Source organism: Rhipicephalus sanguineus, chromosome 7 (genome assembly GCF_013339695.2).
Source record: "Rhipicephalus sanguineus isolate Rsan-2018 chromosome 7, BIME_Rsan_1.4, whole genome shotgun sequence".
Lineage (NCBI taxonomy): Eukaryota > Metazoa > Arthropoda > Arachnida > Ixodida > Ixodidae > Rhipicephalus > Rhipicephalus sanguineus.
The window spans coordinates 112,572,602-112,596,099 of record NC_051182.1 but is presented as its reverse complement, the minus strand read 5'-3'; the positions used below and the strand labels follow the sequence as shown (position 1 = coordinate 112,596,099).

At 47.5% G+C, this 23,498-nt stretch overlaps 1 protein-coding gene across 1 annotated transcript in view; it reads right to left on the bottom strand.

Annotated features, from left to right (window-relative positions):
• Positions 1-12,105: 12,105 nt before the first annotated feature.
• LOC119398940 (uncharacterized) overlaps positions 12,106-23,498 on the bottom strand; it is a 495,264-nt gene continuing 483,871 nt past the window's right edge. The window contains exon 3 of the mRNA XM_049417473.1: positions 12,106-13,164. Within this exon, the coding sequence (XP_049273430.1) occupies positions 12,106-13,164 (1,059 nt within the window). The remainder of the gene's footprint in view (positions 13,165-23,498) is intronic.

Below are 23,498 nucleotides of genomic sequence, written 5' to 3'. Positions count from 1 at the left end.
TTGATCTCTAAACGCGTCAATAGCAAAACGTCACGGAGCCACGTCTTTACTTCGGTAATTTTCTTGCCATAGACTTCGAATAAAACTGGGGTATTGGTCACATAACTACAGTCACACCAGACTATAACGAACTCGGGTAAATCGAATTATGCTTTATATCGAACTATTTTTGAACGCGACAACGCTTTAGCGTTATTGCATAGGAAAATTTACGACTGCGTCGAGAAAAAATAGCCGGAACACTCGGTATATCGAACATCGTGTACTGCGAAACGCCCCGAGAAGTAGGCTTTTCCTCACGGAAGAAGACTTTCCCGCAAGCATTTTGGTGAGTGACGGGTGTGATTAGGAGGTCGCTGCGCAAAGGGAATAGAAGCTATCGATTGCAATCGCGTGCACCGAAGCTACGGCAAATTCTTTTAAAATGTTTGACATAGAATTATATGATACATGGAACAAATTCCAGCGTTTCTTTTTTTATCGAGTTTGATATGTGCTGGTTAGACTACTTTTAGTGTCTATGTTTTCGTGAAAAACAAAACTATGTTGGTCTTTACGAAGTGCTATCTTTCAGAATGACCAATGTTATTTTCAAGCAGCTGTGTGCGCTTTCCTTGTATCACGCACATTGTATTAATTAATTAATTAATTATTAATTAATTAATAATGGCCTTTCTTAATTACTATGTTTAAAACTATCTGTGCTGTGAGTGTTGATACATTTTGGTGTCTTTTTCTTTTTTTAATTTTTTTGTATTATAGTATCGATACTTCTAATGCTCCAGAGAGGTAAAGGCCTCAAGAAGGAGTATTACGCCCTCGTTTCCCCTTACATTTCAGGCACTCTTTGTGTTTGTTTTGCCCGAATGATATTTCCTTAATTTTAATAATCGGCTTCATCGAATGACTGGTTCATTTATTGGTTTGGACCTTGTTTACTGCTGAAATAAGGAGGAGGTACTTGATATCGATAAAAACGTTTTCTCGCAAGTCATTGTTATTCTTCTTTATTTGATACTAAACAGACATATTTAAAATGGACGAACAGAGAAATGGAGATGGAACGTGGCATCCGTGATTACCTCCGGCAGCGCGGCGTGCCGCCGTAGCTAATCGTGGAGGCCCCCGATGGAGCAAGCTGAAAACTGCCTCCGGTAGGGGCACGATGCCTGCCTACATCATCAGGGGCCAAAGTCACACAACTTTTCTTTCGTAAATGCTTCTTTTTGCCATTAATCGGCCGGCTTCCCTAATTATATGCCCCGCGTCAGGATTGGCTGATATATCGTCTTACCAGTATTTTTAGCGTAAGGAATTTACGAGAATACGGGCCCCGGGTGACACAGACCATGCAAACGCCGGAATTGGTTTTCGAGGTGAGCCTCGCAGTGACATTGTGCTTAGCAAGGGCGAGGAAATGGCGATGTATACAGCCTTCCTTCCTATGCAACGGCATCAAAAAGAGAACAAAAGCAAAAAGATGGTTGATCCCTCCGTCATGGGAATCGGAATAACACGAAAGTAAAGCGTGCCCTTACAGAAGTAACTGAATGTTTACTGTACATTGATATAAGAGAGTTTGCACAATGTATATTGATGTCTGCCAGCAATAGCACCGTTTAACGTGGATGCACCCACTTTGATTATTGGTGGTACATATCCATCCCGACGACTAACGTCCATGTTAAATGATTACACAAAACCTTGTGGTAGCTGTAGTAGTTAACGGTGAAAGCGTAATCAGAGAGCGAGGTGTGATAGCCAGAAGAGCGTCGCATATTGGACGCAGAACTTGGTCGCCATCCCGCGGCATGTTAAAATGTGATTGAACACCACGGCCGGACTAGAGGGAAACGCAAAGCGCGTCGTGCCGCCCCCCGGCCGCGATTTTTCTCCGGGCGAGCCCGTGAGCGGGGAACGCGGTGTTACAGCCAGGTGAGGCAGGCGCGCGTCGCAGAGCTATTTTTGGTTTCGATTAGCGTGATGCTGTGAGCGAGGCCGACGCTTTTACGACGCTTTAAAGTCCCTCTATTTTTCAAAAGTAGCGAAAGGTCTTGATCCAGCCGCCGCGCCCTACGATAGGTCGGTTGGCGACACGTGACCTTTTCGCCTTCGCGCCCCGCCCAAAGGGTCCAGCGGCGGCAGCGCTGTGCCGGCGATAGGTACGGATCACTGTGTTTTCAAGCGTGGAGTGGGGCGATTTTAGCACGTAGAGAGTACTTCACGCAACTCTGTCGCACTGTTGTTGCAAACTAGAAGCGTTTATGTACCTGAAGTTGAGTGGACGCAGGAATTCCGCGTTTGAATTTAATGTTTGGAGCGTGACGTGCTAGCATGTCGAGTCTCTGCCTTCGGTTGCCTCCCCGCGCGGAGGAGAGAAAAAAGCTTTTTTTTTTCGTTCCTCGCGGTGACAAGAATATATGCTGAAGGAAGGCCCAACAAAATCAGTCGCAAGAAATTTGTGCCCACAGAAAACACCCGGATATGCGAAGTAAGTGATTTTGTAATGGTTATAACATCAAGCAGCCTTTCGCCTGGCCGGCGTGCTTTTGTTCGTGCATATGCATGAGCATTATCTCAGCAACGCTATTATTTCTTCGGCATTCTTTATGCCGTAGATTTGTGCGCACTAGTCAATGGGGACCCTTACAAAAAAACTTACAGCCAATCTGCAGAAATTCTACAGACCACGAGTCACCCCTGATTCGGAATGCGGAAAGAAAAGTGAAAGACTTTCTGTCACCCCTTGTCACCTCCCAGTAGGCAATTGGAACACCCTTTCTGCAGAAACCTCTTAGAGTATAAAGAAAATAAGCTTAGTTAAAATACCGTGTAACCGTGGGAAGACTTCCGAACACTGACAAACACAGTCAAACCAATAATAGCGCGTACTTTGCGCTACGCAATACAAGAGCGCTAGGTGCCCGATGATGTTTCCGAAAGTACCAGTACGCTGACTACCTGCCTATTTTATTCGAGCTAGAAAACAAGCACTTTTAACTCACCCAAACACCACCTGTTCTTCAAGTTACGCTGAATGTCAAAATATGCAAAGAAAAAAAAATGCCCTGCATGACTGCTGCTGTGGGGAACCCGCTTGGAACCTGCTTCGGAAACGCACGCGTTTTATTTCAATATTTAACGTGCTCCGTGCTCGTTAACGTTATTTTCCCTGTAGTTTGATAACTGATGAGTATCTTAAGCCACAAATATTAATAATTTAGCGGTTCACGCGAGCACCGAGTTCGGTTTCAGGCGCCAGCAATATGCACAGGAGCGAGCGGCGCGTCGTCTGCTATCGCTGCTCCTTGGACCCCTCGAGAGGGCGCGCGTGTAGTTGTCGCTACCTTTATAAATATAGGGACCTTACGACGCTTGGGGTAAGGTCGCCACCTCGCGGTGTGTTAAGGCATTGACAAAATTGAACTTCTATTGAAAACACGCCGAATAGGACGGACGTGTAACGCGTTGCAGGTGCTAATGGCGGAGGCCACAGTAATGACGAATTACTTTATTTTGCCGCTCCCAGAGGGCAACGCCACCCCGCCGACCGGGAGAGTGGTAGATATAAAAGGCGCGTTTGTAAAGCCCTCTAGAGTCTGTGACCGTGGCGCAGTGGATAGCGTGCCCGGCATTTGTTGTTGCGAACCGAGCGGTCGTGGGTTCGATGCCCGTTGACGGAACCTTTTTTTCTTTGGCATCTGATCGTGTAAATTTTTTCGACGTCATTTCCGTGACGGAAATACGTCACTGAAGTCTTGGTGGACCCCGGCATAAAACACTTTCGTGTTAAAATCAGCAGGTTTGTATACAGATTAGGACGTTAGAAACGTCTCGATTTTCTACCTTTGTTCGAGTGTGCAGATTCCGAGTGTGCCGACGCCTTTTTCTACTCTGTCTTAAATTTTTTCCTCGATGGTACGCGTCTTTTTTTTTGGTTTTTTAGTAAGAAAGTAAGACTGCATACAAGGAATTCCATGCTACGGCAGCTGGTGCCTCTGTCGACGTTCGTACTGTACGTTTACCAAGTCTCGTTTCCGTTAGAAATGGTATGGGAAAGGGCTGGACAAAGCACGACACACATAGACGCTTCACCCTGTTTTTCCACAAACCTGCCTCTGTTGTCGCAATCCATCCGATTCTGGCGTTTGTCGAAACACTGCTTGGGCCGCAATAATTCGTCGCGCTTCTTTTTCTTCAAGCCCGTTTTTAAGCCGTCAGGACCTACAACTTCCGGCGTGGCGCTCTGCATACAAAGCGATGTTGTATAAAACATCTTTTATAGTTACATATCCCAATGTAACTCGACATGTGTAAAAAAAAGCTGAATATAAAGTAGTCGTGTTTTTTTTTTTTTTTTTAATCGGTTCTGCTTCTCCACTTTGCCGCCGTATACGACCATGCTGCACGCAACTTTTGAATACTTTACGAATTCTACATTGCCGACGCCTGTGCAGTTGTGTTCTTTAATGCATTCCTAGGCACTTCGTGGCTTCGCATTTCTACTGAACCTATAATGCTACGGGCTACTTTTCTCTCATTTATGTGTATGTGTGTGTCCCACGAAAGTTTGAAAGGTTAACAACACGCACTGCAACTGGTGAAAATATGCATTACTTTGCAAAATGCCTGGCAATTTTCGTTCGATCTTCGGCATCCAGCCAAAAATAACACTTTCGGCTGGCTTTTTCTATAATATGGTGTTCCATCCTTTGCATGGTCGCGTCAGCCCTTCGTGTTTTTTTTTTTTTTCGTTTTCTTTTTCTTTTCTTTTTTTCTTTTTGAAAGAAAGGTTGGGGGGGGGGGGGGCTTGGAGCGTGCCCACAATGTAAAACCAAATATCTTTGTTCGAATCGTTGTTTCGAGACAGCCTTCGTAATGTCACTGTGTTGATCTGTACGTTTTGCTCTGTACCTGCATTACCTGTTCTCATCCCCACATGGCCCATACATTCCCAGTAAGCGTTCTTTCCACTCCGAGAAACTGAATATTTGGCTAACGCGGTGCATTCAGCATCCGGTTTTGTTAAGCTGCGTAGAGCTCCGCGCGAATGAATGCAATGCCTGAAAGTGCCAAACTCTTAACAAAGACCACGTAACCTTGCGCATTACGGAAATTTGCTTTCCGTATAAAGAACGCAGCAGCCAACACTATAAACGTTTCACTCGTCCAATCTACAAACCATTTCACTAGCATGCCACTACAATCGTCCCTTCGCATGCAATTCTCTTACCTCTATACATTTAGGCAGAATGCAATCGCTGTACAATCGTTCTTTCCTTATGTGGGCGGCAATCTAAGTGCGAAGAGCGAACAAAACGCGCATAAAAGACTTTCGTCACCAACCTCCTAATCTTTAAAGTGCCTCTGATTCTACACCGTCATACTGTTTCACGTTACGCAAACCCTAGGTCGTACGAAACGTAAGTGAATCAAGCCACTACCTGTGGTAATTAACGCACCTGGAAAGGTAGATTATGGACTGTCTATAGAGACAAGCAAAAGAGAACCTGCACTTTTGTCAGTCGTAAAGAACGGCGCTTATACGGCCGTCATGCGAATTAAGCATCTTAGAGCGCCCTACTGGGATAACTAGTTCAGGCCGATTTTCATCTTTTTTGTGTGTGTGTGTGTGTGTGCAAACGACAGTGGCCAGATTCGGAGGACGTGTCTGAAGAATCAAACTGACACATTAGGAAAGCTTAACCCACTCACTGCGTGACGCAATTACCGGCACAATAACAACGTCAAGACGACAACAACAACGGAGAGAGTATGTTAATTTCGACAGCACTTAGTCACCGAAAGCTGCCACCTCTTGTCTCTGTCTCCATTTTAGTCTATAGATACGAAAGAGACGAGTTGCGCTACACAACAGTGGCAGACTGCAGCGTCCCGTCAGTGGCATTGTACACACAGCGTTAAGCTCAAGCTCGCTTTCTTACGACGTTAATTAATATTCATCACTGTAAACATACGCGGACTCAGTAAGCCTATTTTATACTCCGTGTAGTGTGTATTTAGGATTGTGTGCGTCGCTTCCTTTTTCCAGTCCTTAGCCTGGACCACTATATTTAAAGTATTCGTTAACAACACAAATTGCTTCGAAAGGGAGCAGGGGCGTAGCCAGAAATTTTTTTCGGGGTGGGGGGTGGGGGTTCAATCATACTTTATGTATGTTCGTGCGTGCATTTGTGTGTGCGTGTCTATATACTCAGGCACAATTGAAAAACTTCGGGGCGGGGGTTGAACCCCCAACCCCCCCACCCCCCCCCCACCCCCCCCCTTGGCTACGCCCCTGAAAGAGAGCCATGTGACATCGTCGACGTGCTATGCAAAGTTGAGCGGCTGTCTGTCACTTCCTTTTCGTCCCCGCTGTCTTCCGCTCGCGCGACACGATGCGGAACGCGTCCTAATTCACGTTACAATTCCCGGTGTTTCTGCGACGGTCTTCAAACCGCTGTGTTTAAAGGACCCTGAGAAAAAGCCTGCGAAATACGCCGAGAAAAATAAAACATGACAACACTATATGCGCTTACTCGCCTTTCTTTCAACTCTGTCGATAGCGTTCCGAAACGCTAAGCCTGCTTGCGAGTCATCAAAAATATATGCACCGCGAACGGGTCTACGCATCGGCATTTTCGTCGCGAAAATGCAGCGCCACTACATCCGCATATGATAAGCAACAGACAGACGATGACAGTCGATAGAAATGTTTCTCCGCTTTTTTGTGTTTTTTTCTTTATTTATTTTTCTGGTCATGTTGTTTCTTCATCTGTAAGCAGGCTGACGTCGATCGTTTAAAATGCACCGAACTCTGCATATCAAACGCGCAAGCACGTAGCGCTGTTTTCCTTCTTTCTTTAACGCTTCAAGCGTTTCCTTCGTAGACTGAAACGAAAAAAACACAAGAAATACAATAATAATATCTGGATTTTAACGTCCCAAAACCACGATATGATTATGGGAGACGCCGTAGTGAAGGGCTCCGGGAATTTCGACCACCTGGGGTTCTTGAACCTGCACCTAAATGTGCACGGTGCACGGGCCTCAAACATTTTCGCCTGCATCGAAAATGCAGCCGCCGCGGCCGGGATTCGATCCCGCGACCTTCGGGTCAGCAGTCGAGCGCCATAACTACTAGATCACCGTGGCGGGGCAGCGCGAAATACATTTCTGTGGAGACGAAATTGCGGTCCCCTCATGAACAAGCTATAAAAATCTTTAAAGTTTAAACTATTCCTACAAGCGTATATTTGAAAAATGATTCTTAATTCAACAGAGTGGTAAGCTTGGCTAGTTGGCATGTATTCAATAAACAGCGCGAAAAACTATAGGCAAAACCGCGTTGTTCTTCCCTTTTGTCTGCAATTTTTCGCGCTGTTTATTGCTATGATTTTTAATGTTGTTGAATAATTAAGTAATAATATTCATGATCTGTAAAGCACGACGACTGTAGTCACATCTCCCAACGATGTGCTTTCTTTTTATTTAATTAAAAACCTGTTGAAGTTAATATAAAGGTGTCTTGGACCAATTTTCCAAGTAATGATCGAATGACTTCAGTATCAGCGTTTACTGCCTCACAAATCGATCGCCGCAAAAACTTATCGAATCCGTCAAGAACGAGCGGAGTTACGTGAATTTGCCACACGCTTCGAGTGTTTTCTCTCTGCTCTCGTCCCGACGAGTGCGCTGTAAGCCGCACAGGGAGGGATGGCACGTGGGAAAGAATTTACGTCAGCGCGCGTGATGAAACGCGATCACTCTCTCCCGTCGCTATTCCTGCGCGCGCTAGTGTGGCTACTGTGTAATGTTAGCAGACCATGGAGCGTGGCGCCGGCACTCCTTCGCAAGAAGCGCATATCATCCAAACTGCGCTCTTGACTTCTGTCGGCTGTTCGTCAATAACATGCTATCTACTGTTTCGCGCCAAATAGCTGGCGCGTGCAGCTGCGAAAAGAGGGCGGCTGAGAGAATGAAAACTTCGCGCTCCACTTCTGTACTCTCCTTGCCACCTAAGACCATAGGTCGGCAAACTAACTCATGAGTCCACTCACTCAGACTCACATCTAGCCGTGAGTCTTAGTGAGTAATATTTTGGTGAGGTAGAGTCCGAGTGAGTCCGGTTGAAAAAAGTCTGGCGAGTCTGAGTCCGAGTCCTCAGAGGAAAATATATTTCTTGAGTGAGTCTGAGTGAGCTCCAATTTTTTTGCCGACCTATGCCTAAGACGGCAAGATTTGGCTGAGCTGTTCATAGCAGTGTATGCTTTCCGCAGGATGTGTTTGTTCTCCAAGCCTGAGGTGTGGTTCACGACCCCTTTAAGGGGCTATGGTAGGGTGAATGGTTTACCCTGAGTTCAGCTTTCTATTTCGACGATTGTTTTATATTTTATTGTGAAGTATTGTGTTTTCAGTAAGAATGGCTTTTGACCGAAACTTGCTTGGTGTAATTTTTTCACTGCAGCCTTTGTTACTTTATTTGTACTTGAAAACCCAACTTCACGCAGTGGCGTAAAATTAAATGTACCTTTTCGCAGAAACAAGAAAAAGAGCATTGCCATGAAACTTGGTGAACTAATTCAACATAACAGTGAGTTTTGGTGAGACATTTGGTGAGAAATTTTGGTGAGACATGGCGTTTTACCGAAAAGAAACAATGAAAATAGGTGTTTTTCTCAAATAGTCAAGGCCTTCAGCAAGTAGGCCCCACCTGAAAAAAATTGCTGGCTACGGGCCTCCATTCTAGGATACTTTGAAACGGCCACTGTTGCGCGCACAGTCGTTCTTTCCTTGCAGCACGGTTTAGGCATGCACCCAGAACCGAAGCAAGGCTAGCAGCTGAGAAGGCGATGCGCACGGGGCCCGATTACGCTATCGCGTTCTACTCTTGGCGGCGAAGCTCAAGCATCCTCCAAGTTTCTAGTAATGAAATTAAAAATCGGGTTTTTTAATCGATTTACCCTGCAGTGCCCCTTCAAATCACCATGAAATGTGTGGAGTACTGTAACGGGCACCCGTGAACTCCGTTTAACTCCCTCGTCTTTTCCTCGAGGGAGATGGAGTTCATGTCACACGGTCACCATTTCGCTGCGGAAGTTAAATGGAGCTCTTGGTGGAGGGAGTTCGGTAATGACCATTTCGGCTCGATGGAGTACTCTCGTTCCCAGCCAGCTACTGCTACGCTGAAAACCGCACTTGCAAAATTGTCCTAATGAACTCAATTATAATTTGCTCTTTTTTTTTGCGTAGCATTTCACGCACTGTGAGTTTTAGTGGTATTTTTTTGGACATCAGCGCTTGAACTCTCCACACCAACGCCTCGCCAAGCCGCCGCTGTGAAGCGTCGCGCCATATTTTTTTCTGCACGTGTGAGGCGCACGCACAAGCACTGTGACAGCAATGGTGATTCCGAGCACTTCATCAACACACAAAAACACGTTTTTGTTGCTTTAAAGGTGACTACACAGGCAAAAAATTGGACGTTTCGACGAGCGCAGCAGTGCTGTTTCTGCCCCATGCGGCAACCGTCGAAAGCTTGCACCGAGCAGTGTAGCACGGCCACAACTCCATTCTGGTTAAAGGGGTACAGACACAAAATTTCGCGGCCGAGGTGGCCTGCTGGATCGATTCCCGTGTACGCGCGTGTACCATCTGCAAAATATCGACAGCGAATAAAGCTTGGAAGGTATTTTATATAAATTTTGAAGTTCGCGAGCGCGATCCAGCATTATAGGCCGCACCTAGTGCATTGACACCCTCGGAGGTGACCCGAGGTGACCCCCCTTCTTCCCCTACGTAACCGTTGCAGCCGGTACAAGTTATGATGACGTCGTAGCCGCCATTTCTGTTTTGACGCACTTCCCGACGAATCGCTCCTCGCCAGCGGGTCAAACCTGAAGTGATTCGCCACGTTGAAAATTCCTTCCATCCCCGCCGCAAGAAAATCGTCGCCATCAGACGATGATGAGCCCGACGACGACAGACCGCGCGGAAATGCGTCACTGTTCTGTGTGCTCACGTGACCGAGCGTTTCACTCGCTAGGTGGTGATAGTCGCACCCGACGGCTTGTCGTTTTTGGAGCTATGTCAAACCGAAACTGAGGCTGTGTCGGTAATGAGGAGCTTGTAATTAATTATCTGTCACGCGCTGCAGCAAACGATGTGCCGCGTTATGACTAACAGGCCCCCAGCAACACATTGCAGCAAAAGAATGCGGGGCGAAAATTTTTGTGTCAGGACTCCTTTAAGCTCCATTAAGGAGTTCAAGGCGGAACGAAGATAAACGGAGTTCGGTGGTGGCCGTGTGACAGGGGTTTGCGGTGCGCAAGCACGCTTGCAGGCCAAGACCACTATGCAATTGACGGTTCTCTCTTTCTGTCGTTTATTTGCCTTTTCAACCCCCCAACCGCCTCACCCCCACTGCTTGCTTTCAGAATCGAATGCCGAAATACTGGTTTTGAAGCTGAAAACTTTGGCGTGCTAACCTCGGTTGCAATATACAGACAAATCAAGTTATCATACACGCTTCGGTGCACTCCCATTCACCACAAATATGTGTGTACACTGCTCCCATACGTCTATTTGCACGTGCCTATATACAGTTAGTCTAAATGTAAACAAGCCCCATCTGCTTATAGTTTGGTGATCGCACGTGATCAGTACTACTCCATCTTTGCATGTACGTTTAAAAGGAGTATATGCACAATAGCTCGCGGGTCACGTGAGCTTAGCAGAAGTGTCACGTATGGCGTCGTTCGTAGGGCAGCACGTCTAGGTTGCCTCGCACATCGAGGCACCTCAAGCACGTCGCTGTCGACCCTGGCAGTAGTGATGCTGGCAAGATAGTGAGAACCGCGAAACGGCACGGCATGTCACTGGTGATCGTCCGCATGGGAAGACGAAGGTTCTCGAAGAACAACGAAACACGTTTATTGACACGACATTGCTGCGTGCGCCTAGCTTCGAAAAGCCGCCTCGCTGCTCTGGGAGAACGAGGGGGCAAATGCGCGAAGGTGCAGAGAAAGTGTGTTTGACGCTCCGCGGTGTGGTGGCGTCATCTAGCGAGTGCTCGCGTAACGGTTACCAGTGGCCCCCACAAGTGCGAGATTCCCCCCCCCCTCCCCCACTAACGCCGGCAAAATAGCGATACTTATTCAAAGCTAGGTAAAACCATGGTTTCCATTCGAATTTCACGGCGGTGGTATCACGTAATGAATGACGTTTCTGCTCACGTCACGTGACTCCTAGCTGTGGCGGTGCAAATGCTCTCCCGTACGATCAGAATGTAGGCATAGCAAGATGACCTAAATTGGAGCTTTTCTTCAAGCCCGGGCCTCTGACCATGTTGGCAAGTATGTATCGCAAGAGATTCCATGTTCTCGAGTTTGCGATACTAAATATAAAGCTGAACCGGAGTGTTACACAATGAATCGGAGATTCTATTCACGAGTTATGTTCATTGGATCCAGTAAGCTACTGTTAAGACACATAAGCAAAGCGCTTAGGTCCACTAAATCGGTTCAAATATATAAGCTGACACGTGAATGAATGAATCAGCCAAAAAAAAGGAAACTCGTAAGACTTGAACTATATGTGTTTATGACTTACATGGGCTCTACTCTTGCTTATCGTCAGTAATTTTAACCACGAAAACGTAAACACAGAAATACATATTCGACCATTTCTGCTAGTTTTATTCGGGTAATTGACATAATCCCATACATAATATAAAAGTATAAAAGCTCGTAAAACACACTTACATTAAACAATGCTGAATGCTGTCGTATCAAACACCTTGTACAATTTTTTTTTTCATTTCGCATCAGAATAAAATCCATGTCAGGACCACAGGTACAGGCTCGACTACACGGCATGTACTGAAAAGCGGCACTGTCAAGCCCAGTAGTCTTGGATGCTTCAGGATGCATTTCCCGGCTTACCCGAGATGCCACTGACGTCCGCAGAAAGGGAGTCTTCCACGCAAGCGTGTCCATCAAATGACGCACCCTCACCATAGGTCTGGGTCATTCTCCGCAGTGAATCGTCATATGTATCGAGCTCGAGTTGTCGAATCCGGTATTTCAGGCAGTTTTCTCGGTCCGTTTATTCCGGGAGCTTGGGCGACGAGCAGCGGCGTTTTTGTATCATCGCTGTGGGAAAAACTTTGTCCACCAGTGACGGATTGCATTTTGTCTTGCACAGCTCGTCATAAAGTGACAACAAGTAAGCACTCGTGTCCAACTGCTCCGGGCCAGCGGAATTGCTCGCGTTTTCCTGTGTGCCACTGGAGGCTTGTTTCTCGATTATCTGCTGGTGCAGCATTTCCATTCGCGCGCTCAGGTCAAGCTCGAAGGTGTTGTTCTGAATGGGGTCGCTTCCTTCGCCAATATGAACCGCTTCCTCCGAGTTGGCCGTATCTTTGGTCTCGACATTCAAGTTGTCCTCGAAAGCTGCACTTGTGGGTTCCAAACTGCCTTCGAACATAGCACTAACGGTTGTCTGGAGGCACGAAATGGCTCCTGTATCAGCTTGTGCACAATGTGTCTCTTCTCGGAGCTTGAAGTCACCAGGTTCACTCGAAAGAGAGATGTCACTAAAGCCTCCGGTGCCCGGTAAGGACTGCAGGGCTTGGCCAGCCCCAATGTGACCCTGGCTACCGTCAGACAGTTGGCTCGTAGTTTCGGGAAGGCCAATACCACCGCTGAAAGGTTCTCTCCTGATTGCTTCTAACGAAACAGTCTCAGTTTGAAGTTTCTCTTTATTGTATGTATGAGCGGGATGTGCCGCAAGAGAAACTCCAGCCCGAGCAGCATGGGTCCTGGGACAAGCATTGCTTGTGGGTTTGTTTAGAGCGGTCCGACGAGGTGGGCAAACGCGCTGGCTGTCAGCGTTTGGGCGGGTGCTGGCAGATGAGCTCAAGGGCGCTTGTCTGATGGGCGCAGTCGACTTCACGGTTGCATGGCACTTGTTCTCACAACCGGTACGCTTCTTCCAATGTGTCTTGAATTCTATCGGAACAGTGAGTCTTGGTCGAGCAGTAGCTTTCCTGGTGGGCTGCACTGCGTTTGGCACTGCTTTTTTAGGCATATCCTTTTTTGGAGGCCCAGTGGTCAAGTTGGGCTTCTGCGAAGATGTGAGTATCCTTGACCTCGGTACTCCTTCCTGTAATTGCAAAAAATAAATTAGGATACGCAGCACGAAGTTTAGCGAAAGTAACGCTATGCAAATAACACAAATTCTTGGGAACCACCGTCCTGAAGTTGTAGGTAAATCACCAAGACAAGAACAAAGCAAGCTCTCTCAAACAATAGAAGACTTGATAAAAGCCACAGATGAAGCTGACCAGCTCAAGAGAAAGAATTTGCTGTCACCTGCTCCTACACAACAAAAGCAAAAAAAGAATTGGGATCGAGAAAGGGAGATGCAATCTCTCTAATGTTGTTCACTGGCTTACAAGAAGTTGGGGGCGGTGATGAAATTTGCAGGCATAAAATGGAAACAGCTTGCGCAGGGCAGGTCAAATTGGAGATCGTTGAGAAGGGCATTCGTCCTGCAGTGGACATAATCTAGGCTGATAATGATGACAAAGTACACGCTTGCGTTATACTCCTCAGACCTGGAAACCATTCAGAGACATAACTGCTCCTCAAATTCGTTTTCATTATGGAATGGGACACGACAAATGTGAGAAGTCCATTTTTTTTAGTTAAGATAGAACAATTATGTGCTAAGAACAGCATCTCGCAGAAGTTAAGAAAGTAGCCCATCTCCCGTTTCTTGTCATAAAAAATCTGGTAGATCCCACGCACTGTGGGAATCGATGTAAGGCGAAGCAGCCAGCAAAGAGCTGCATACATCGCCCTGTTTGTCCTTCAGGAAGTCATTCACGTCATGACATCTAGTCCACTATATATCGCATGCTTGTCATGCATGCATGCAAGTACAATATGGTATATACCATGATAATGAAGCTCGTATTCTGATACATACAATGCATGACCAGTCATTTATGTTCTTCATACAGTGCCGTCATGCACTAACCAATTTGGTACATGTCAAGCTAGTGAGACGGCCGCGCGTGCACCATGAGCATTGCATACAAATCATGCCCTACAAGACATGCACGTCATGATTGTCATGTTACCACCTGACATTTATGTTCCTCGTACAGTCATGTCCCACAAAAACAGTTTTGGTGTTTATCAAGCTAGCAAACTGGCCGCAAAAATTTTGGTGTACATCAAGCTAGCAAACCGGCTGCGAGCACACGATGAGCATAGCATGTAACTCATGCTGTACATGAAATGCATGTTATGATTGTCATGTTACCACCTGTGATTTATGTTAGTCGTACAGACACGTCCCGTAAAACCGACTTTGGTGTATTGTATCAAGCTAGCATACGGGCCGCGAGCGCACCATGAGCGTAGCATGTAAATCATGCTGTACATGAAATGCATGTCATGATTGTCATGTTACCACCTGTCATTTATGTTCGTCATACAGTCACGTCACGCACTACCCAATTTCGTACATGTCAAGCTAGCGAAACGGCTGCCAGCGTTACCATGAGCATGGCATGTAAATCATGCTGTGCATGACATGCATATCACGATTTTCATGTTACCACATGTCTGTATGACGAACATAAATGACACGTTTTGTCATGCCAATTTTGGTATACATCCATTTAATTAAACAGACGCGAGCCCCCCGAGAACATGTCATGTAAATTGTGCTGTACATGGCATGCGTGGCATGATTTGCACATTACCACCTGTCACTTATGTTAAGCGTACACTGTTGTCACACCATACCAATTTTAGTATACATCAAGTTAACGAAATGGCCACAGAGCAAGACCGTGACATGTAAATCATGCCGTTCATGACATGCATGTCATGACTTTCATGTTATGACCTGACATTTAGCATGTTCGTCTACAGTCATGTTATGCCATACCAATTTTGGTGTACATACCATTAACGAAACAGCCAGGAGAGCACAAAGTCGTAGGCGGTTAGATAGACAGATTCGCTGAAAGTTGCGGAAGTTCGCTAAGAAATGTAAAAACAGTTTTATTGATGAAAACAATAGATGAAGACTTAAGATGATGTTCCACATTGGCACGTTAAAGCTCTACTTGAATTTTTGCGTCAACTCATGGCATTTGAAATCTTTTTTTATTGACGCATTCCATCATCTGTGGCCATACCATAGCACAGAACAAAATTAAGGCCCGTTTCATTATTGATAAGCGATGATCATTTTAAACCAATCTTGTTTAGCTGCTAATGGAGTCCGCCTTACATCGAGGATGATCATTTAACTAATCTCTTCGAGGTTAATCTCAAACAAGACTACAATCAAGGTACCCAAGAAAATACCGTGGCACCAAGGAGGTTAAAATTATTCCGAGGTTCTGATGAAATCCCTGCGATTATCACAGCGAACCTGATGAACCACCGTTGCTGGCACTGAAAAGTGCATAAGGTATCCTTGTAGTACGTTTCAAGCAATCCTTTTTAAGCAAAGCTTTTATAACTCGCAGATTTCAGTGGCGGCATCGTACGCGAAAATCCCAGCGCCGGCGAACGTACTGCAGAAACATAGCCCTCAAAGGTGCGCTGGCCACATGCGCATTTGTCTGTGCAGTTTTCCCATAATTGAAGCACTCTTAGTCGTGGGCTAGTCGGCGATCGACCGTTTCTAATCTGGCAATCTGATATTTTATCGAGGTGACTTGTGATTGTCGAAAAGTTAGAAGCGAGCATTGCCCAATGCAATACAAAGAAAGAAAGGAAGAAAAGTGGTACATCAGGCACTCAGATGCCAAGCTAAACTTGCCCTAATTTTCTTGGCAGGTCTGGGCTCCTGAATTTTTCGGTTACTGTACTTCACCAGCTAAGAATGGCCACCAGATACAGATGAACAAGTACGTGTGTCAGTGCGGCATTAAACGCAGTCTGAAAGCGGTGGTGGCAGACACCACAAAAGTTTCTTGTTTGCGTGCACCCGTTTGCACATACCTTATTGATTCGTGGCCGAGCCTCCTGGCGTACTGTCCCAAGCAATACGATCCTGCTTTTGATACCTTTGTCCGTGGACACCGAGACAGCCACTCGGGCAGCAGTGTCCTTCTCGTCTGGCTTCCAGGTGAATGTGACCATCTGCGATTGTCCGGGAAGCAGCTTGAACGCCTCCGTGTCTGCGGTGAAGCCCTTGCCATGCGGCACACTGAGCGTCACAACTTGCTCTGCGTTGGTCGTGTTGAGGACGCGCAGCAGGCGCACGGCGTCGCGCTTTGCGGGGACGTTTTCGAAGGTGACCTGAGGCGGTTTGGCGAAGAGTTGAAGAAGCATCGTCTCCACCGCCGCTTCGCCTTCGACTGCCTTGGTCGGTGGTGATAAAATGAACACTCGTTTGGCCATCATCTAGCCTGCGGAATAAAGTAAAGAAAAAGAAATTAACACAGGATAACTGTGGTTCAGAACAGATGGGTTGATAAAACTTTGCGTAATGACGTCGCCGGTAGTGAAACAGAGCTAAAGGGACATTAAAGCGAAGCAATAAATCTGTTTAGATTGATAAAAGTGCACTCTAAAAACTTCCAATGTCGTTAACTTCACCTTATAGGTTCATTAATAGATAAGAAAATCAATGTCAAAAGTATCACTTAAATTTCCCGCCGAAATCTCCGATGGTGATGTCACGGATTTTAAAGTTCTTTTTTTATTATTTTGGCCACACTGGCTCAACGAAATTTCCTGAAACTTGGTATGTTAAGTCTCTGGCCCCCTCAGCGAACAACTTACTTCATTTTTACCGATTAGGAACTACGCAGGCCCTGGCACACGCCGCCAAAATCTGTGACGTCACGATGATTAGTGCCGGAATCTCAAGGTGGCGTCGCCACCCGCGTTTTCTTTCTCGCGTTTTCTCGCTTACCAAGCGTCTTATCGCGCTAAAAGTAGCGATTTTGGTATTGTGAAGGGGTAATTTACTCATACAAGGACAAAAATCGTTTTCCGTAGAACGACAGAAGGTTGAGCTAGTCGGTAAGTAAGCACCGCGAAACAAGGTAGGCGTGCAAACAGTGATGCAGGAGAAAAAATTTAAGGCGGCTTCGCACTAGTGGTGCCAAGCACAGGTGTGCACACAGGGGGGGGGGAGGGGCGCCGCCCCCCCCCTAATCACCTAGGGGGGGGGGCGAAATCTGCCCCGTACATTGACCCTTCTAGTCACCAAAGAGGGGGGGCGCAAAATCTGCCCCATACATTGACTTAGTAGGGTGGGGGGGGCGCTGCGACGAACCTTCGCCCCCCCCCCCCTGATGGGGAACCATGCGCACGCCTATGTTGCCAAGCCTGAAGGAAGTGCGGAGTTGGGCAGCCATCTTGTTTCTCTTCAGTTTTCTCTTTCTTTCCTCCTTTCTTTTCTCTTTACGTTTTTTCTCTATTTCTATTTTTCTTAATATTTTTTCCCTTTCTTTCTCCCTGTATTTCTCGCTTGCTTCCTCTTTTTTTTCTATTTTTATACATGGTTTTGCCTGCGTTACGCCAGGCGACGACAGCATACGACAGCCCGGGCCCCTAAAGTGCTCCGCATTTAATACCATAGCAACAAATTGCAGGTTTGGGCGACTCAGTTCAACTTGCGAATAACTTGATGCAGCGCGAAAAAACGAGGACATCGAAGCAGCAAATACAACAGGACTAGCGCTCACACAGTCATCAAGTAGCTCGAAGGACAAGAGGAAGAAGACTTCTACTTGATGCGAGAGCGCGCCCAAAATATCCTGCAAGTGGCCAAGCGATGACAACATACAAAACTAAACAAAACAACACAAACGCCGACTCATCGAGTCGGCGTTTGTGTTGTCTCTTTCTTCTCCTGCGTCGGTGTTCGCACGCCCGCCCTGCGTGTTAATATAATAGAGAGTTTTAGTGCCGCGGCCCCAAAGCGGCTTGGTTAGGTAAGCCCTTGCGTTCCTTTGTATTCTCCGTGGATGCGGCTGGGAGTACAAAGGAACGCAAGAGCGTGCGTACGCGGGCCGCTTGGGGGCCCCGACACTAAAACTCTCTAATAGAGAGTTTTAGTGTCGGAGAATACAAAGGAACGCAAGGGCTTACGTACCCAAGCCGCTTTGGGGCCGCGGCACTAAAACTCTCTATGAAGCGTGTTGAAAGGCGGCAGTTTAGCTCTGGCGAAGACGAGCACACTGGACACACGGGCGCTGCATCTTGTTCTTGTTCACCTTCAACTGTGGCTCACACCAGTGGCGTAGCCAGGGGGGGGGGGGGCTGACCTGACTACAGACCCCCCCCCCCCGAAATTTGTTCGTACTGCCATGCACCGCCGACACCAAAACAGCCACCTGCGCCGGAAATTATCTGGATTTTTTCTAGAATTCCTTTCCACAATCGAAAAGACACTTCGGTGCGAACATTGCTGATTTGGCCTGGATGTCCTCGCTACGCCCTTGGCGGCCCTGTAACTGGCTGCCATCCTGGATGCGCAGCGTATGAGCGTCAGAGATACCCTGCAAACAGAGGCGTATAGTGCCATGGATTGCCATTTTGCGACGCAGCGACACGCTCATTAACGGGTTTTGTTCCCACGCTGAGCCGTGCTACCGCGAATGAGTTACTATTGTTGACTAGCCGGACGCTCGGGAATAATATTGTGAATACACCGTTGCGGCGGGGACGTCTTGAACTGAAAGGGTTATATTGTGCTAGTGGAGGGCCCAAAAAGGGGGTGGTCATCTTTGACAGCTGTCCAGGGCGTTTCGTTCTCTTGCCCCTGTACGGAGAGCGGGGAGTCGTTTTCGACAGTCCTCGTCTTTTTAACTAATTATCCTCTGTCACACGGGCAGCTTTAAAGGCCAACTCCGGCGATTTTTCGAGGTCGATGGATCTCAGTGAAATTCGCTGGGTACGTTCCTTTGCACGGTTCCGTCATTTGTGCCAAATTACAGGCTTGAGACATGCGCAGATTGTTTGCAAATGAATTTTAAAGATTGTCTGCAAACGCCCTCCTGGCTTCCCACAATTATTGGCAACATTGCGTCTGTCACGTCAGTGTTGGCAAGGCGGCGGAAGTGACGCAGCCGAGGGCACCGCTAACTTCCGCGCTTAGGCCGCTACAGCGAGCGTCTGCTGTGCACAAGGCGACAGACAGCGTTGGTTTGGCCGGCGCTTCGCTGGTCGTCCTGGCTGGCACAGTTTTCATACTCCGCGCCGGCGTGACCGGCATGCCTTGCACGACTTCCGGTTCGTTCGTAACAACGTCTACGTCATACGTAGACAGTACACTCGGTTGGGTTTCGGTTTCGGTGTTGCGTTTTTTTGCTTATTTAAAATTATTCTCCAATTTGCCGAGTATTTCTGCTATCGGGCCCGTAACAGGAGCGTCTCAGGAACATAAAAGCACCGTTACTTTGACATGGCCAAAAAATCGCCGGAGTTGGCCTTTAACTGCGGTATGCTTAACCGTGGTTACAAGATTAACCGCAGTTAACGCGGACGCGGTTTGCCATTGCTACACGAGCTCAGTTAGCTCAGTTGAGCAAGCCGACGAAACCACGTGCTACTCGTATGGTCATCAAGAAGTTCGGGCACACCCTCGGCAAGTCTCGTGGTACAATACACCTCCGCTAACCCCCACGACAGTGTATTGAATCATTCCACCTTCGACTACATATTCAGTGTTTGCAGCTCAGTGATGCGGCTAGACACGAACAATGCGAAAAGCACTTCCCCTCAAGAAACCTGTAGCAATAATACTGTACCCTCTCGCAAACACGCCGTGGACGGAACAACCTTTGTTGTTGGCCTGTCGACGGCGAGCCTCGTTTTGCCAAGCAAAACTCGTTTTCAGCTAGTTTTGCGTGGCGAAAGCTCGGCCAGGGGGCGCTGCGTCGCACGCGTTTCGCCGCCTTTCTTGCAGAAACCGGTCGCTCTTCTTCCCACCCGTTCTCCTGCCCCCCCCCCCCCCCTCACCTTTTTCTTTTTTGTTCTTTTTTTTTCACTCATACCTTTCTTTTTCTTCTTTTACCATCTCTTTTCACTCTCACTGTCCCTTCAATCCCCAGTCCCCCGTGAGTGTATTGGTTGAGGTGTCCTCACTTGAGAGACAGTTATCGTGCACTCTACACCCAATTTTTCATTTCCTTCTTCCTTTTAAGAATCACCCCCCCCCCCCCACTTGACTTTTGACTGCGCTGTCTCTGCACGTTCACGCACCCTGCACGCGCCGTCCTCTGCTCGCCGTGCACGTGCAGCTTCACGTGTCGCTTGCTCTGGAGGTTTAGAAGGGTCACTTAGATGGAAAAAACGTTTTCACGGTGGGAATCTCACCCGAGGAGGACGGTTGATCGACCACCTTTTCGGAACCGAGCAAGTCGTCAAGGACGATGCTGTTTGTGCGAGTGCTACGTGCGTGCCGATGCCGAACGGGCACATTTCTTTGACATGAATAGGGAGGTGACTGCGCTAGTTCTGTAATTATGTTACCGGTAAAACGCACATTCGTTGCGGCAGTCGTGTCTACTCCGAGCTGTCAGCAAACATCCAGCACGCTTTCGCGTGCGTTTTCTATTGATAACTTTTCGATTGCTTGGATGCCAAGTTTGTCGTGCGGCTTTAAATTTATTATGAGCTCAGTGTGAAGAGCATAAATTTACATCTGCCCTGTTGAATCACTGGCTGCATCGCAATGCGCAGTGTTCAGTTTTGTGGGAGTTTCACTTTTGCCGAGGTTTGCATCGAATGATGACAACGTCGGATCGCAAGTTTAATATCACCTTGGATTTTTTTAGAGCTCCCTTTGAAAGCATAATGATACGCGCCAAAAAAAAATAATTCATGCCCACTTCGACCATGCATGTTTCTTGCAGAGGAGTGTTTGATTTTGAATAATATCGACGCCTGATCACGCACCGTGTTCGTTTATTCGAATGTCGCTTTGGTTATTTCGACAGCTGGCTCGGTCAGCATCATACTATACAGGGGCGTAGCCAAGGGGGGCGGGGGGTTCAAACCTTCCCCGAAATTTTTCAATTTTGCTTGCTTATATCTACACGCACACATACAAACGCACGCACGAACATCCATAAATTATGGTTGCACCCCCCCCCCCCCCGAAAAAAATTTCTGGCTACGCCCCTGATACTATACAATACCCACTGGGATCGCGCATGTTTATGATTATGCTGAGATTTGTGCCCGATGATAAGCGCATCTGAATTAGCGAAGCCATCGAAAATTTAATTGCCGCCTAGGTTGGTTCCTTTTTCAGCTCGTTTCCAAAGCGGCAGCTGTATATTGCCCGCGGCTCACGCGCATACAAGGCTTTACATTACGTGCCGCACGCATGACATTATTACGAGGCACGCCGTGGTGGGGGACTTCGGATTAATTTCGGCCACCTGGGTTCTTTAACGTGTACGTAAATCTAAGTACGCCGGTGTTACTGCATTTCGCTCCCATCGAAATGCAGCTGCCGTATGCGTGAATCGAACCCATGACCACGATCTTAGCAGCGCAACACTTCAGCCTGCTAAGCAATCACGGCGTGTCGCATGCAAGGCCAATATAAACGCTCAGTGCAAACATGCGGCTTAATCCTGTTTACAGGGAGCCGCGATGGGACATGTGCCGCAATCAGCTGAATTAAACGCTTAGTACTCACAGTACGTTATTTAAACTGTGTTGTAATAAGCCCACATGCTCCGCTGCTGTCACATTACAAATGGTTGACTAAGAAAGCCAGCGCGCAATCTCGAAACGTACAGCGGCTGTATATTTGTTGTAGCTTCGGTTCACAAACGAATTCCCTTTCAAATGAGCACGATCATCGCGTTTCTCCCCGTTAATAGTTCGTAATACTGCGTACGACAAAAATTGCTTCAAGGTAAGAAGACCGCGAAAGCATCGCGGCGAACTGCCATAATCCACTCTTGACGCCTCTGCTCCTCGCCCTGCTTGCATTGGAAACGGTAGAACTTGACGGGCAGTTTTCGGCTGTTCGTCATTTTTAAACTTTTGTGACAGTTCACAATGCAGCAGGGCTGCATGCCTGCTTTCGAGTACGACGAAGGAACGGCACCCGTAGCGTGAAAAATGCGAGATAGCGTGGTGTTTTCGCGCAGAAAGCGTGGTGTTTTTGGTATCGCGGAAGACTACTTTACTAATGCGAGAAAAATCGTTTTGCTCTTTAGTGTCCCTTTAAGGGGAGTATGGAGTGCCCATGGAGTCTTCTGTGAAAAGATCTTTAAGTAGCATTAATCCAGTTTGCTGCAGCGGTGGCGGGAAGTACAATAATGGGCCTGCATGCCCACCAGCTGTAGCGGCGTTCTGAAAACATATGCGCCACGCGGGAGCCGGCGCGTTCATCACACTTCTACATCTAGCCACTGTAAAGCGGATAAGAGGAAAAAAAAACATCGTCCGCCGTTCACGCCAGGCAGTCGGGCGCTGCGCCGTGCTCCCGACCGGGCTGCAGAAATTAGGCGCCTTTTCCTCTTCAAATCACTACCACCACCAGTCGCAAACGTCTCTTTGGAGCCTCTGGCCCCTTCTGTGTGCGTGCACAGGATCGAGACAGCAAAATGAAAAGACACTCTGCAACAACGAAGCAAAGGAGTCTTGCGTCTTACTTCAAGAAAGTTCGAACCGATGAAGCGGACGGAGAAGAACCACCTCCTTCGAAGGATAACACTTCGCCTTCCTCAGCACTGGTGGAAATCCAAGCGCGTCGGAACTTCTGTAGCGACTCAGGAGAATGCACCGGTTTATGTGAATCACCTGAGAACGAACACAAGCACGACACCCGTGCGCCTCCGGGAAATGATGGTGGCCGCAGTGCAACTCCAAGTGACCTTTGTTCTACAGTCAACGCTGTGCAAAGTGACGCCTTTACCACTGGGCAATACCCAAGGAAGGTGGGTGGCATGGCACCTACACATTCTGGTTCGCCTTCCCTCTGTGCGACGAGTGCGAATATTTTCGACTTGGGGCTGTTTCTCTCGAAAAGCAATAATGTAAATGACCCAGAGACGACGGAGAAGCTGCTGCTCAATCCGTTGACCCCTCCGGCTAACTACGATTATCCAGCCACAGGGAAAAGAAATCTGAAGTTCCAAACTCACTGGGTAGATCGTTACCCATGGCTTGTTTATTCAGAGAAGCTTCAAGGAGCATTATACGAATATTGCGTAGTCTTCGCAAGCGAGTGTGCAGGAAAAGGGGAGCACCAGCGCTTGGGCTGTTTTGTAACTAAGGGGTTCACCAATTACAAGAAAGCCATGGACGCCTTTAAGAGTTACGCATCCAGCAGTTACCACGCCATGTCAAAAACACTATCGAACTTTTTAGCAGTCCGGTCCCGCTCACAGCATGACATCCTAACACAACCGCAAGAACTTGCTGCCAATAATAGAAACAGTCATTTTCTGTGGCAGGCAAGAAGTACCGCTTCGCGGCACAGACGAC